At 31.3% G+C, this 16,321-nt stretch overlaps 1 protein-coding gene across 3 annotated transcripts in view; it reads right to left on the bottom strand.

Annotated features, from left to right (window-relative positions):
• The window catches only part of LOC127710421 (inversin-like), an 87,430-nt gene that overhangs the window by 59,117 nt on the left and 11,992 nt on the right, over positions 1-16,321 (bottom strand). For all 3 annotated transcript variants that reach the window (XM_052216244.1, XM_052216246.1, XM_052216245.1), the window contains exons 4-15: positions 15,596-15,762; positions 12,420-12,593; positions 10,883-10,948; positions 9,791-9,892; positions 9,259-9,357; positions 8,095-8,170; positions 7,208-7,314; positions 5,089-5,254; positions 3,658-3,865; positions 2,904-2,984; positions 909-1,005; positions 96-202 (exon numbers count right to left, since the gene is read on the bottom strand). In XM_052216244.1, the coding sequence (XP_052072204.1) occupies positions 96-202; positions 909-1,005; positions 2,904-2,984; positions 3,658-3,865; positions 5,089-5,254; positions 7,208-7,314; positions 8,095-8,170; positions 9,259-9,357; positions 9,791-9,892; positions 10,883-10,948; positions 12,420-12,593; positions 15,596-15,762 (1,450 nt within the window). The remainder of the gene's footprint in view (positions 1-95; positions 203-908; positions 1,006-2,903; positions 2,985-3,657; positions 3,866-5,088; positions 5,255-7,207; positions 7,315-8,094; positions 8,171-9,258; positions 9,358-9,790; positions 9,893-10,882; positions 10,949-12,419; positions 12,594-15,595; positions 15,763-16,321) is intronic.

The following is a 16,321-nucleotide window of genomic DNA, read 5'->3' as shown; positions in this document are numbered from 1 at the left end:
AATTTGTTTTTATTTTTTTTACTGTTTTTCTGTGTTTATTATTCTCTTGTTGCAAATTGTTACATGATCTGAAACCAATAATAATTCATGTTTACCTATCTTCAGTAAACTCCATGTGGTTAGGAAATGCTCTATACTCCATCAGAAGTTTTACAGCATCAAGATGACCTTTACTACAGGCCCAGTGTAGAGCTGTCATTCCCTGAAACACACAAAACAATATGTAACTTGAGTGCTATCACATGGTTTTTGTTGGTGTTTTTTTCTTCAAACATTTAAACAAAACTTTATTGCCAAAATGCTGTATACTTTTACCAAGATTACAAATTTTGTCTGGGTACCTCTGTAATGAGTTACTGATCAGGACTTTTCTGGGAATAATCATGTTTTTTTCTTTCTCACAGATAAGCTAGATGCAAATCTCACAATTTCTGACTTAGAGTTATCTCTCTTTGTATGTTTTTTACAGTTCTATAACTTTAATTTCAGTGTCATAAAATTGACTCTTGTGTCAATTACAAAATCCTGCCCTCAATTTTAAAACTACAACGCAAAAATTTGAAACATTGTTGTCCTTTATAAATATAGTAATGTTACTATGAATCTCTTTGGTCGGGTTGTTGTCTCTTTGGCACATTCCCCATTTCTATTCTAAATTTTTAATGCAACATAAATTGAAAAAAAAACTTTTCCCTAAAAATACTTTTAAGTCATGAACATTTCAGTAGAATTTATAATAATATCTAATCACAAATATTTTTTTTGTATGAAAAGAGCCAATTGTTCAAAAATACAGGATTAAACCACCAAAATTTTAATGGATGATTATGATTTGTGGAAACTATGGTTAAAATTTCTCTAATTAAGTATAATCAGCAAATTGAACAGCCTGTCAAAAAATAAAATACCTCATTGTCTTGATCATTAGGATCAGCTTTATGTTCCATTAAAACAGACATACAATTAACATAGCCACCATAAGCTGCACATTGTAGAGGTGTTCGTCTGAAGAAACAAAAAAAAACAGATTGATCTATACATTGTAAATTCAAACATTTTTGCAATGGGATAGGTTTGAAAATAAAAACACACACTCTAAATTTTGAGAGCATTATTTCTATGAGGTATTTCATGATATTGCAATAATTAATCTTGCATTTGTGTCAATTGTTCAACAATCACAATACTATAAGCATGTAAAAATTTCTGAATTTACAGTACATGTCCTGTGAAATTAGACGTAGTGAATACATTCTGTCCACTAAAAGTGTATTTCAAAAGGAAGTCTTTTTCATTTTATATGTCACACACAAATAAAATTTACACCAGTGAAAATTTTCAGCAGAAATTTTGGCTCTGAATAGGATAACTCAAAATTTTTGTACACCTGTTTATCTCCAAAACATCCTTCACAGTTTTCATGAAAGTCTATAGCTATACCACAAAGATTTTATATACTGTGAATTCATTTATTTTCGTGGGTATCAATTTTCATGGATTGAGGAAAACTTGCATTTTCCTGGATATTTGATTTCGTGGTTTTGCCATACCTTGGATACAAAGCCTAAAGAAAATTTGTAATTCGTTGACCATTTGAATTCGTGGTTTACCAGTATCAACGAAAGCCACGAAAATTGGTATCCAACGAATAATAATGAATCCACAGTAGATGCAGCAATATATTACCATCAATTTTGAAATTAATTTATTATTTCAAATCCTTGACTTCCGGCAAAAATGTGAAATCTAATTAATACAATTACGTGCAAAAATTTTATGTCAGAAGTAAACTCACTACTATGAACATGATGAATGCAAACCTATTACTGTCAAATTTTTGGCATTAATAAATAAATCGCAATAATTTCTGAATTTACAGTACTAGGAATTTTTCAGGCAACACAATGACCCAAATCTGTCCTGTAAATAATTTAATAATAGAAATTATAAATCTTTATTGTCAAATAAACAAATTAAACATGTTATTGACAAAAACATGCATTAAAGATTGATCAAAGCTTTATCAACTTGCATGAATTTAAAGAACTACAAAGAAATTTTATAGCAATTAATAAAGATAAACATACATTTAAAATAAACAGCTGCGCCATGAGCGCATGATACGCCCGTCGCTTTTTCAAAGAATAAAGTTCAATAACTTCTCAATGTCAAATCAGAAATTTAACAAAAACTAAAGGGAGGTTATCTTAATAGATATAAACCAGTCACCAAAGTTCCATGAAAACTGCTCAAAGCACTTTAATGATATAGTCTGAAAACTGGAAAATCACCCCTTTTTATGAATAAAATCCCATAACTCGGAAAAGTAAAATCTAAAATTTATAAAAATCGACAGGGAGTTTATGTCAATAGATATAAACAATTCACCAAAGTTTCATGAAAAACTGCTGAAAGCATTTTTGAGTTATTGTCCGAAAATGGAAAATCACCCTTTTTTAATGAATAAAGCCCCACAACTCGGAAAAATAAAATAAAAAATTTATAAAAATCGAAAGGGAGCTCATGTCAATAGATATAAACAATTCATCAAAGTTTCTTGCAAATTGGTGAAAGTGTTTTTGAGTTATTGTCCGAAAACTGGAAAATCCCCCTTTTTTAATGAATAAAACAACCATAACTCGAAAACATAAAATCTAAAATTTATAAAACACGAAAGGGAGCTCACGTCAATAGATATAAACTATTCACCAAAGTTTCATGCAGATTGGTTAAAGTGTTTTTGAGTTATTGTCCGACATGTTGACGACAGACGGCCAACAACGGTATACCATAATACGTCCCGTAAACGGGCGTGTAAAAAGATGGATTAACAAAATAAAATTACAAAAACACACTACATATCTTTGATATCTCCATATTTCTATATATCAATAATATCTTACCCATTATGATCCCTGAAGTTTGGATCCACACCATATTTGATTAAAGTTTGACAAATGTATGCATGGCCTCCCAACGCTGCCCTAAAATGAGAGACAAAAACACTACATTATCATTAAACTATATAGCAACAAATAAATCTTTCTATAGTGGGCAGTTTCTAGTAGTTGTCGTCATTTGTGGCGATAACTCTTTTTTTACCTATACAACAAAGAGAAGCACATATTCAAGAAATCAAAGTAACTGCCTTAGTTAAGATAAAGATTTACATTAATAAGTGGAGCAAGATTTGACCACAAAATCTGATACAAGGACAAGAACAAGCAATTATGGACACTGTCACATCACTGAGCTTGACAGTGAGTTATTTACTGAAACATTTAATACTCTTTCCACTACTGTGCCATTTTCTTGTCATGCAATAAAGTAATCATGTATTTAGATAAAGTGTAACGATGAAAGCATCGATTTTTGTACTTTTTCTGGAAGGACTATGATAACAAATAATTCTCTGTTGGGGCACTCAAATTTATTCTCAACATTATATATTAAAAGTTTCTTATTTGTAAAATCAATGCCAATATTTTAAATGTAAATGATTTCTATGTTTTTACACAAAGAAAAATGATTTTTTTTCAATTATTTCTTGTAAAGTTTCCTTTGCCTAAAAAACAGTCTTTTATATTAAATAGAATACAGGTAGCCTATTTTACTTTAATTTACACACATGTTCTGAGAACAGTGTATTTAGCTCACCAGTGTAGAGAAGACCTGCCATCATGGTCCAATACATCAACCCGAGCACCATAATCTATGAGAGTCTGAACCACATCTGTGTGGCCCATTTCACAGGCCCTGAATAATGGGGTATGTTTGAGAAGGTCTGGAGCATCAATCAGTGCACCATGGTCCAGTAATATCTTGACTGTTGAAGCATGACCAGAAAGTGCTGCAGCGTGCAATGCTGAAAAGATAAGATACAAATTTAAGAATCTAATGCATTCTGGGTAATATTTTCAAGTGTTATCAAAAGTTTGAAATTGGTTCAAAACATCATGAACAATGACAACTGAACCAATGGCATGATGTTTTCTTAACATATTGGTTTACTACTTCATGACATCCAATGAAAAAACCTAAACTCCAATGCCAATTAACTATAAGGACATTGAAAACAAATTTCTAATATGTCTTGTTTCATCTTTTCTTATCAAAGTGATGTAATAATTGGCAGCAGCATTTTTATCCTTGCTATATATACTACATGTACCATGCTTTCTTTTCTCATGTGTATAAAAAAAAATTGAAGTCAAGAGAGGCTTGAAGCAAAAGTTAACCAGACTTTACAATGCTTTAATCATGAATATGAGCTACAATATAACCTAATCATTTTCTTAGGATATCAACAGGCCTTAATAACTAGTTCAATGAAACATGGACATGTCAAGATCATTTAAAATAAATGGGGAATGTGTCCATGGGACACAGATGATGCCCCTGCTTGCATATAAAGTTATAAAGGAACATAACTCAAGAACAGCAGAAGTGACACTACCCAAAAATCATACTTGATCTGTGTTTTGTGGTAATAAGCATTGTGTATAAGTTTCATAACATTTGGTTGAGGCAAACTAAAGTTAGAGAACGGAAACCAATTTCGGGACATACTGACAAAGGTAAAAATTAATGCCCCCTCCGCTATGGCAAGGGCATAAAAAAATAGAATTTACACAAAAAGCCTGGAGAAAATCTGGTTGCTCTGGCTTTACGAGTCAACTATCTGATTTTCAAAAATCTAACAATATGCAAAATTAACCTAATTACATTCATTCCTCATTTTGTTAGTCAATATGCTTGTTTTAAAGGTAAAACCCCAATTCAAAAACCTATAGTTTCACCTCATTACATACAAATGTGCCCTTTCAAAGCAGGGAACTTCTTTATCATTAGTTTTTTTCAATTATAACAAGTATTTTTGGCTTTAGGTAGTCATTTCTTTAAATTTTATTCACAGTTTGTTTATATTCAGGATAATTCAGTGCTAAACATATTGTGTAGACACTTGTCTAATATAAATTAAAGACAACATGATGACATCAACATGCCTTATGTTTTTTGTGTTGTTGGATTGTTTTCTGATTGACTAACATCCCCAACTCATATTCATATAGTTATCATTATACTAACCTGTGCCACCATTTTTATCAACTTGTTGAATATCTACATCAGACCGTAAGAAAACTGTGACCACATCATCAGCACCTTTCCCTCCCGCCCACATAAAAGCTGACCTTCCTTCCACATCTGGTTCATCTACTACTATCTTGTATGTCAGGAACACAGCTACTGTATCCTATAATTCATCCATCAATGAATGAATACAAATATAATTGAACTTCTATAGGAAATGATTTATTAGATGCAGAAGGACTTGCTTATTTTTCCAGGACACCAACCCCCTTTTTGTAGGGTTCATGTTGTTTAAATTCATTTTGATCTGTAATATTTTTGAAACTGTTGTTTCTTCCCACCTTTTTTCATTTGATCATGGTGCTTTGTCCTTTACCAACTGTTGTTTCTGTAGTGTTTTTAATATATCCTTCATTGACATAAGATTGTAATTGTTTAATATTGAAAATCATATACCGGTAGAGAGCATTAAATGCATTTTTTGTTACGCTTTATCTATGGTTTTTTATACCCCACATCATATTTTATCTACAATAAGTATTATCACAATAACATACAACTGCAGGATGATTATTTTGAGTAGCACAATAATTAGGTGATGTGTAATCTTTAATGATATCAATTCTTACAAAAATGCATGTGTTCCGGACCATATGAGTATTAGGACCATGTGCGTATGGTCATGACCATCTGCATATATATATTCATATGTTGCGGTTAATTGAAACAAAAAATGTTGAAAAAGTGTCCCATAAATTAAGAGTTTCCATATTAAAATGAATTTTTTATCTATTCAATCATATTGAAATCATTGTAACATAATTAATGAAATAAAGTGAATTTTATTTACAAGTAAGAATTACAGTAAAATTATTTTTACATGGTTATTGATTTGTCCTTACATTTGTACGAAACCAATATGAAAACAAGTGAAACTGTGAGCACTGATGATACCCCCGCCCAAATATTTCGGTAAACAGGAAGTTGTTGAGTGATGAATCTGAAAACACATCACACGGTATAGCCGATTTATATAAACCCTGAAACCAAATTTCAGAAATCCTTGTATTGTAGTTCCTGAGAAAAATGCGACGAAAAATTTTCATGGGACGGATGGACGGACTGACGGACAGACAGAGGTAAAACAGTATACCCCCACTTTTTTAAAGCGGGGTATAATTACAAGAAATATCTATATGAACTGTTAAACAAGGAGTCAATTGCTTAACTCACATGAACTTTGGTCATTGAACCCTCTTTCTTTTCTTATATAAAGCCTGTTAAACTTTTATTTTCGTGATTTTATTAAATCAAAATTTCTTAAATATATCAAATGGTTTTAGTTATCTAATCTATTCCTGCTCTAATTTATACGATCTTAACATAACTGAAAAATCGTATGAATAGGAGAAAGAACCCAATAATTAAATGAAAATACGTTGAGATAAGAAGATTTTTTTTTCTCTGAAATAATAATTTAAACGCTTAGAAAAAAGAAAAAGAGGAACATGCTCAAAACAGCTGCAGATTCACTTCAGAACAAAAAAGTGGACAAGATAAAACGCTCTAAATTGATTCTAACGAAAGCAAGATAACAGATACACCAAGATTCGGACAATATGTAAAGATAAAATAATTCAGTTAGTTACTTGTGCCGGTTTGGATTTGGTGAATGAGGTGTGTGCTCCTGCAAAGGAAGTTAGAATTTATTTGAAAAATACCTATATAGTCTTAATACTGATATGGTCTGGCCCGTTAATAACCAAACGAATATAATACTTATATGGTCATGACCATACGCATATGGTCCAAATACTCATATGGTCCGGAACACATGTGTTATCATGCTAAACATACTCCATCTGGTAATTCAAAGTATTAGAAAACAGGAAGTCAGTGTCTAGCAGAATAGAAAAGTCCTCACACATTACAACACATCATTGTTGGGCTGCAGACCAGATATGAAGTCTTTTTGTTTGTTATTAGCTGAGATAAATGTTAGGGACATATTTGTAGGAGGAATGGACAAACTGAAGAACGAAAGAACAGATAGTCAAAGTGAATGCAACAATATAGCTCTCACTCCTCGAGTAAAATATAATAACACAAAACTTACAGAATGATTATTTTGAGCAGCATAATGAAGGGGCGTGGCACCATTTGCGTCTGCAGAAGCATAATCTCCACCATTGTCTAATAGCAGGGAAACAATTCCTGAGTGACCTGCAATATAGATATAAAATTCCAACATATTTAAAGTTTTAGATCAAGAGCTTTTTAATATTGTGCAAGGAAGACGTCACCTGACAGACCTTCAATGCTTGTTTAAATCATATCAAATCAAATATTATATCTGGCACCTGGCAGGTCCAGACCAATGAAAAAAAAAATTCAAAGATTTTGAAAGAAAATATAATTGTAAAACCAAATTTTTGTATGTGCAACTTCAAGTTTTTTTCAAGATATAATGCAATTAATTTTGAGTGTGTGTTTTTTAAACCTGAATAAATTAACACAATATTTGTATTTGCAGTGTCCAGGTTTAAATTTTGCTTTTTCAAGTAATGTTGTAAAATTTATTAGAAAATAAATTCTATCGGTTTAAGAAAAGATACAAATTTCAATACAGCTTAATCATGAGGATTTTCTTTCATCACTAAATCAATGGTTTAAATGAAAATGTGACTGAAATTTCACTTTTTTCTTTCCTTTAGTCATTTGACAAAATATTTGCATTTTATATTGCGGTTATTTCCCTTTGACTGTAAGCTAACATACAACATTAAATGAAAAAGTACATATAATTTCAAAGAAAAGATAATTTTAAACATAACATTTGAAACCATGAGTTTCGACAATTTTTAAGGTGTTGCGTTTAACAATTTTTTTTCATTTTTTACTGCAGTTATTTCCCTTTGACTGTACGTTATGTAAAGACAACATTTAGAAACTGAAACTTATTAACTTACCCACTATTCCTGAAACCAGTGTTAAGCTTCTTACCTAAAACTGCAGCCCAATGAAGAGGTGTTCTAAACATATTATCTAAAGCAGATATATTACTGTTTACAACAGAAATCTGAAATATAGTTTTCTAATCATTATAATTGTATTTTCTTTCATACGATTTGATTTCTTTCATTGGGTTATTATTTTCTTATGGGAATACTTGTCATTTTAATTATATTAAAAGAAAAATTCATATGCTAGTGTCATTTTGAATTGATGAGGATATAAGGAATTAAAACATCTTACAAAACATAACAATATGGATTTTGGTGATATACTGTGGGTTCACTATTTTTCATGGGTATCATTTTTGTGAATTATCATAACCCAAATATTGTATGTTTGATGATATTTGATTTATTGTGGTTTTGCCAAAAAATGTGTATTTTGTTGAACATATAAATGTGTGGTTCACCTTTACCCATGAAATCCACTGAAATTGATATTCCACGAATAATAATGAATCCACAGTATTACAAATCATTTAAAGTTTGTGTTGACTGATGAGTTAAGCCTTTTTCAACTGATTTTTATAGTTTGTTCTTATATTGTACTGTTACACCACTGTCCCAGGTTAGGGGGAGGGTTGGGCACCCGCTAACATGTTTAACCCCACCACATTCTGTGTGTGCCTGTCCCAAGTCAGAAGCCTGTAATTCATTGGTTGTCGTTTGTTTCTGCATGTGTATCATATTTTTTTTTCATTCATTATTTTGTACATTAGGCCATTAGTTTTCTCATTTGATTGTTTTACATTTGTCATTTCGGGGCCTTTTATAGCTGACTATGCAATATGGGTTCATCTCATTGTTGAAGGCTGTACGGTGACCTATAGTAGTAAATTTCTGTGTCATTTGCTCTCTTGTGGAGAGTTGTCTCATTGGCAATTATACCACATCTTATTTTTATAATTAATACTTTATTCTAAATCTGTCGATTCCTGTTCAAAAGATACCAATCTTTTCTTTTATGCAATAACTAAATATTACTGAGATGTTCGAAATTTCTGAATTTTCCTATGATAAGTTTTGAAAACTGAAAATTGTTTTGAAAAAAAATTATTTGCAGCTTTTTTATAAATGATTACTGGGAATCAAACAACAAATACTTTAGATCTTTAACGTCATTACTAGCAAATGGTGCTAACTACAGACTTACTAGCACTTTTACAATAGATTCATTCCCATCAGCCACTGCTAAATGTAAAGCTGTTCTCCCTTCATAGTCTGGCCAGTTTATAACAGTCGGTGTCGTTTCCTAGAAATATAGCAAAATTGTAAATCTATGTTGGGAATGCATCTACAAAATGTATAGTATCAGCAATCATAAATACATGTAATATATCCTTGCAGACAGTTTGTATTGGTGGAATATTACATGTAAAACTCTTATACAAAGATTGGCATTTTGTGGTGTTAATTTAAGTTGAAATTCAAAAACATTTACTAACACCTCAAATCAAAGCACTTTAACAGTAAAGTACCAACCATTCTTTTTTATCCAAGGCATGGTTACGATACTATCAGGAGCTAGAAAATTTAAAATCATGTGATAGCAAAAACAATTCTTTTCAAGTATTTATAAAAGGAACTTGGACATGACATCAAATTTTTTAATTTAGGATTGGAAAAAAATTTCCACATTTCCACCTTCTTGATGATTGTATTGGTTTACATTTCAAAATACTTACCAATATAAGTCTGACACAACTAGGAGCTTCTGGATCCATACAGCTAGCTGCCCAATGTAAAGGAGTTTTACCTTCGATATCAGGTATACCTATGTTTGAATCCTGAAAAAAAAGAAATATATCAAAAGTTAAAGAACAAATTTTAAAGATTTTTACTAACAAACAATTTAAGCTTGACACTTGTAACAACTTTGGGCAAAGGAAAAAATAACAATGCAGACAAAATTTGCTTAGCCTCATCAATAAGCCTCATCAGTGGTTGTTGTTGGTTGCTGTCTATCTTATTTGTTTCTGTATTTTTTTTGTAAATTAATCAGGTAGTTGTGTTTTTTTTTGCATTGATAATAACGCTGAAGTGTGATGGATTACATAAACTATATTTTCAATGTTTTCGTGTTTATATGTCGATGTAGAAGTCAATATGTTTATTAGAAGCAGCTTTTCAGGTTTTTAAGTAAATCGTCTTAAAGTATGTAGCAAAATCAAATAGGACAATCACTCATTTAGTATGAACCTGTAACAATGACATAGTACATAATATGAAATATATTCTTGTACTTCAATTGTTGCAAACACTGATTAAAGAGATAAACGTAAGTATAGATGAACTTTCATATTAGCACTGCAGGGTACTCTCAGATGATATTCAAACAGTATATGGTTATCAATAATCCTTTTTTGTTTGGTAAACAGGCATATTCCAGAATGATAGTTCTTTTAACAATTTTTTTTATTTCAACCATACACAAACATATCCTCTGAAATGCTGTAAGCGTTTTATGGACAATAATGAATGCAAACATATAAATTAACTTATAAAAAAATCAATTTCTCATAATGATAGCACATCTGCAGATTTTATAGTAGCAATCACTCATTATATAGATCATCAACTTTCGGCAAAGGCCATCGCACTACGGTGTCCCCATCACACATCTGAGTCCTACACATGAATTTCCATGAAAACTCATTGCAAAAATTCATCAATTACAAGTGCCTGTGCGATGTTGTTTACCAGTATGTAAGTCTAGTCTGTTTTGCTACACTATCTACTGTTTTGAAGTGTAATTTACCATTCCTCTCCCATCTTACCTGCTTAATTAAAAGTTTGACATGTTCCACATTGCCATAGGAAGCTGCCCAGTGTAAAGCTGTCCTCTGAAAGGAAATAAAACAGAACATTATATACAAACACATTTTTCAAACTGATAGTTAACTAATTATTCTATGTATTGCACATTTAATATTTATGAAATTCATATTTAACTCTTATGTAAATTACAACTGAAATACTTCATATCTATCTCCTATGAATTTTTTTTAAAATCTAATTCCATAGGTAAAATTGTTGTGTTTCAAGTAAAATGTGCAGTTTACTCAGTACACCAGTACACTGAATATTGCTCTTCTAAATTGGCATCCCATTGACCATTCCTTCTGATAACAAACTTTATACAGAACATGGTCCTAACCAGCAAATTTACTGTACACAATGTATTGCAATATATGATATTTAAATGAGGGCTATTCCATTTAAATGTATGAGGGAGAGGGAGAGGGGGAAGGGAATTGTTATTTGTTGATATAAGTTGAGGGTCATTTATGGTTTTATGTCTACTTGATGTATACAAACTTAAAAAAAAAAGAATGCTGGATGTTCGGCAAGCAAACATCACTTAAAGAAAGTATGATGGTTGTGTGTGTGTGTGTGGGGGGTGGGGGGGGGATTTGGAATTGGAGATCACCCCTGGTTTTGGTTGGGTTTGTGTTGCTTAGTATTAGTTTTGTGTGTAGTGTTTTGTCGATAGTTGTCTCTTCGTTTTATTGCCATGGAGTTATCGGTTTCTCTTGAACTTATAAATTTACATTGTAGCTTCAGTATCACTTGCTTCTTTTTTTTTTATTAGTACAGTAGCATTACTGAACAGTTAAATAAAGTAACAAAACATGTGATTTGGAGTACCTGTTGATATATCCATATCATGTATATCGACCACTATATCTTTTCATTGTTAACAACATCATTGTCTACATGGAATTGAAATTCATGTATTTCAAATTAATTTCAGGGGAAAAAATATTTCTCTCAGAATTTTTCTTTTTATCATCACATTTACAAGTTTTAAACATTTCAAATTAAAAAAGAAAACATTTTCAAATAAGCTACATCAGAGTTTAAGTTTAAGATGGAATTCTTGTTAAGTTAGTTTACCCTTTCCTGACAGTAGTTGTAACACTAATTAATTTCCTAAGTTAAAAAATACAAAGTCAGCCTATTTTGAGATCTATTTCCTTGTTCAGATATTAAGCTACAATTGGCATCTAATCATCTAGCAAAGAATTTTGTTCAAACCAGTGCTAGGCCAATCTTAGGCTTACAGTGATGTGAATGTTTGTGCAATGTAAAAAGTTTCACTTTGTATTTTAAGATGAAAATCTGAAATAAAAATGCTCTTCCTATGCTTTTACTTTTTTTCAAGTATTTGTCATGAATTAATACACTTTTTTCTTGATTTCTTGTAATGAATTAAAACATTGTATTCTTTCTTTGTTTTTTGCCTTATGAGCCACCTTGTTTTAATCAAAAGAATAACAGATAAAAATTTACCATACTGTTTTCTTGTCATACCTTTTTCTTGTCTTGATCATCAATTTCCCCTGGGGACAGTTGCCGTAGTAACAAATTCATGCATTTTGTAGATTTATGTCGTGTACAAAGATGGAGAACTGTTTGACCTTCATTATCTTTCTGTTTGATGTCAGCCCCCTTGGATAATAATAACTTCAGCAATCGATTATTGCCCTGTAATAAAAAAAAAAACATTGTATAATATATGATAAGGCCAAAAATAAAATTTAAATTGTTTGATGTTGCCTACCTACCCAACTAAAAAGCAGCCTACACAAAATATTCTATGGCACAAATCTGTTCAATTTCTTTTTAAATGATTTTTCCTGCTCTAAGGTTGTTTTCTTGTCTAAAACATGTGACTAATGTTGTCAGCCAAAAAAAGAAAAAAATAATCCCAAACTACCTACCCAACCCTACAAGGAATGTGTAGGCAACATCAAACAAAGAATTTTTAAGGGTGGCCTAAGTTGACTATTACTTATTAAAGAATTGTTAGAACCTGCAAAGAATGTATAAGTAGTGCACAACATGATCCATTAAAAAGACAAGGATGTAAATATTTGTTTGTTTGTGTTTAACGCCACTTTCAGCAACATTTGCTATATCAAGGAGGCATGTTTTTATTGGTAGAGGAGACTAAAAGACCCTTGTCAGGATAATTGTCAGTTCTTGTCAATTAAGATCGGTTAGAACTCCAAACCTCAAATCTGACAGGCTAGAGATTCATGTAAATAAACTTCTAAGACTACTTGGCCACCAAAGATGTAAAAACAAAAGTGATATAAATTCCTCATATTTCAATAATGTAAACAAACTCATTTTCACCAGTGATCATCTAAAAACAATTTCACAGAAAGCCTTTAAATAATTTAGTGTGCCATATAAAGTAAGGCAAGTATATCATATAAAAAATTCTTAAGGGTTCCGTTGAACCCAAGGTCTCGCCTACTTTTGCAATTGGAATTTTTTTTTCCCAAAATTTCCTTCTAGATACTAGCTTTTAATCAGTGTTCTCCCCAGGCCGTTTTAGCGTCGCGGCACCGAGACGCTATATTTTTTTCCTGTGATGCTATAATAATTTCCGCAACGCTATAATTATTTTGAGGATGCCATTTTTCTTCTCTATATTGCAAAACCATGTCCTAAATTTTGAACTTTCATCGAATTACCGCTTGTGATCATAAAAATTATATCACCTTTAATTGTAATCCCTTCAAGTCGGACAATAGAGGCAATTTAGAGTGATTAAATAGGTGTTAATTGCCCTTTGGGTGATAACTGTTTTGATACGAATACCCCAAGCTGACACTTGTGACATGACTAATACCTGAATACCACGTGGTCCAATCGCAAATTTCGACATGAAGAAAATGTAATCAGGAAATCATAAAACAATTCGAAATCTACGTTTGCATAATGAAAATTCAAAGATACAAACGATTTATCTCTTTAGAAAAGAGGTGTGGTCGTATGTTTTTACAACTTTCAAAAAATAAAAATTTACTTTCTTTCCCTTTCGGTACTACTTGTTAATCGAGAGCGTATATTAAACATTTTGATTTTGAGCTAAATAACTATAGTTTGATACTTCTTTAGAAAGTGATTATAATTGGCTTTTGTTAATGTTTCATCCATTTAATGCATTAAAAGCGTCATATTCATTCCCAATCTCTTCATGCTCTTGTCAAACATTGTTTATTTTCGTTAATTTTTCTTCAGCCGTCATTGAAATATTTGTGTAAACTACGGATCGGAACCAGACAGATATGACAAAAATCCGCATTTTTATGATTATAACTACAGATGCACAAATGGCACAGTAGACAGAAAAATGACCCCAAAAGAGAAAACTACGCATTCCACACGCATTAACAGACTACTTGTTTGATCTCCTTGCTATTAAATGTATTCTTTTTGAAAATGCATTGTTTCAATATACTGATTAAAGTAGCTTAACTTTGTTAAAAATATATATCATTTTGATATAAAGAAACAACTGGGGCTTATTCATTGAGTACCATGAAACAATGAATTTCATAGACATGATAAAGAAAAAGTTTTTTAAATGAAATTTTATTGCTATATGATACTTTCTCTTCCCTTTTTATATAAAAACCAGTTCTTTTTTTTTTACTAGATATTTAGTATTGTATATATACAGGTTGCACTATAATAAACCATTCATTCATGGCCGTTCATTCATTCATTAATTTAGTTGGGTAGGTAGGGTAACTGGAACCACACATATATTTTTATTTGGCCCAAGAGGAAAAAAATAATACTGTAACTATAAATGAATATAGAAAACATAAACTGAAACAACTGTTATCATGGTTATAATTTAATTGTATTCTCAGTTATGATTTGAACAATATAAACATAACATATTTAAGGAAATAGAGCATCGCCGCGATGTGACAAATGACATTGAAAAAAATACAGTTTATTTGTTTACGCCAAATGTGATGCTATCCAAAATTTCTGGGGAGAACACTGTTTTAATCATGAACAAGCTTCTGTCCAAGTTTGGTACAAATCCAGGATAGTTTAAGAAAGTTGTTCAAATTTTAAAAACTTTAACCACAGAGTGAATGTAATGTTAACTGGCAGAAAAACTAAGTCCATTTATAAGTAAAATATGGAAAAAATGGAATTTTTTTTTCTCCAAAATTTACTTCTGGATACTATCTTATGATCATAAACAAGCTTCTTTCCAAGTTTGGTAGAAATCCAGGATAGTTTAAGAAAGTTATTAAAATTTCAAAAACTTTAACCACAGAGTGAATGTAATGTTTCCTGGCAGAAAAACTAAGTCCATTTATAAGTAAAATACGGAAAAAATGGGATTTTTTTTTTTTACCAAATTTACTTTTGGATATTATCTTATGATCATAAACAAGCTTCTGTCCAAGTTTGGTAGAAATCCAGGATAGTTTAAGAAAGTTATTAAAATTTCAAAAACTTTAACCACAGAGTGAATATTTGTGGACGCCGCCGCCGTCGACAACGACGACACCAATGACGGAATGTAGGATCGCTTTTTCGACAAAAGTCGAAGGCTAGACAAAAAGAGACAGACGTCCCCTTTATAAACACATTTTTAACATATCCTTACCTACATGTATGTGCAATATATTACCTGAAGCAGTCCAAACACATTCTAGTCTACTTACTTTATGAGCTGCCCAATGTAGTGCTGTTCTACCTCCTTTGTCAGATCTATTAACCTGGGTCCCTGCTCGCAATAACAACTCAGCACAATCCAGTCTATCAGCCAACACACAGAACATGAGAGGAGTCCGCCCAAACTGATCACCTGTATCTAATTCCTGAGTACTTGCTAAAATGGAACAAATAATCCAAAATATTATTATCAACATTTTTAAAAATAGCAAAGCAGGCGAAAAATTGATGTTGATTGTAGATTATGTTTGGGAATATGGCAGGAAAATCTCTAAAAACATGAGAAAAACAAAACAAATGAGAGTCACTGTTACCATATCAAGGATAGACAGAGGTACAATAGTAGTATTATCAAAATACTTAATGTTTTAAATTGAGCTAAATTCATATACAAGGATCCTACTGATCGAGATAAAAAAAAGTTGGCGAATTGAAATCTGTAAAACACAAGCTTAGCCCTGCCATGTTTTAATGTGAATTTCACAATTCATGATTATAAATATTAATCTTTGGTTCTTAATGCCTTATTTCCTAATAGGACTTTGGTGTTGATAGCAGGTCCTTGTAAGTTGATAGTCTGTTAATTTTATACATAACTTTTCTTCATAGGGTGATACAAAGTTAAGTTTAAGCATATTCTTTTGTTCAAAATTAAAGGATAAATGGATCAGACACATATTTTCCAACTTAGTAACTTTTCTTTCCTATTGTTGAAG

The sequence above is a fragment of the Mytilus californianus genome, unplaced genomic scaffold (genome assembly GCF_021869535.1).
Source record: "Mytilus californianus isolate M0D057914Y unplaced genomic scaffold, xbMytCali1.0.p SCAF_78, whole genome shotgun sequence".
Lineage (NCBI taxonomy): Eukaryota > Metazoa > Mollusca > Bivalvia > Mytilida > Mytilidae > Mytilus > Mytilus californianus.
This window is presented reverse-complemented; position numbering and strand designations above follow the sequence as displayed.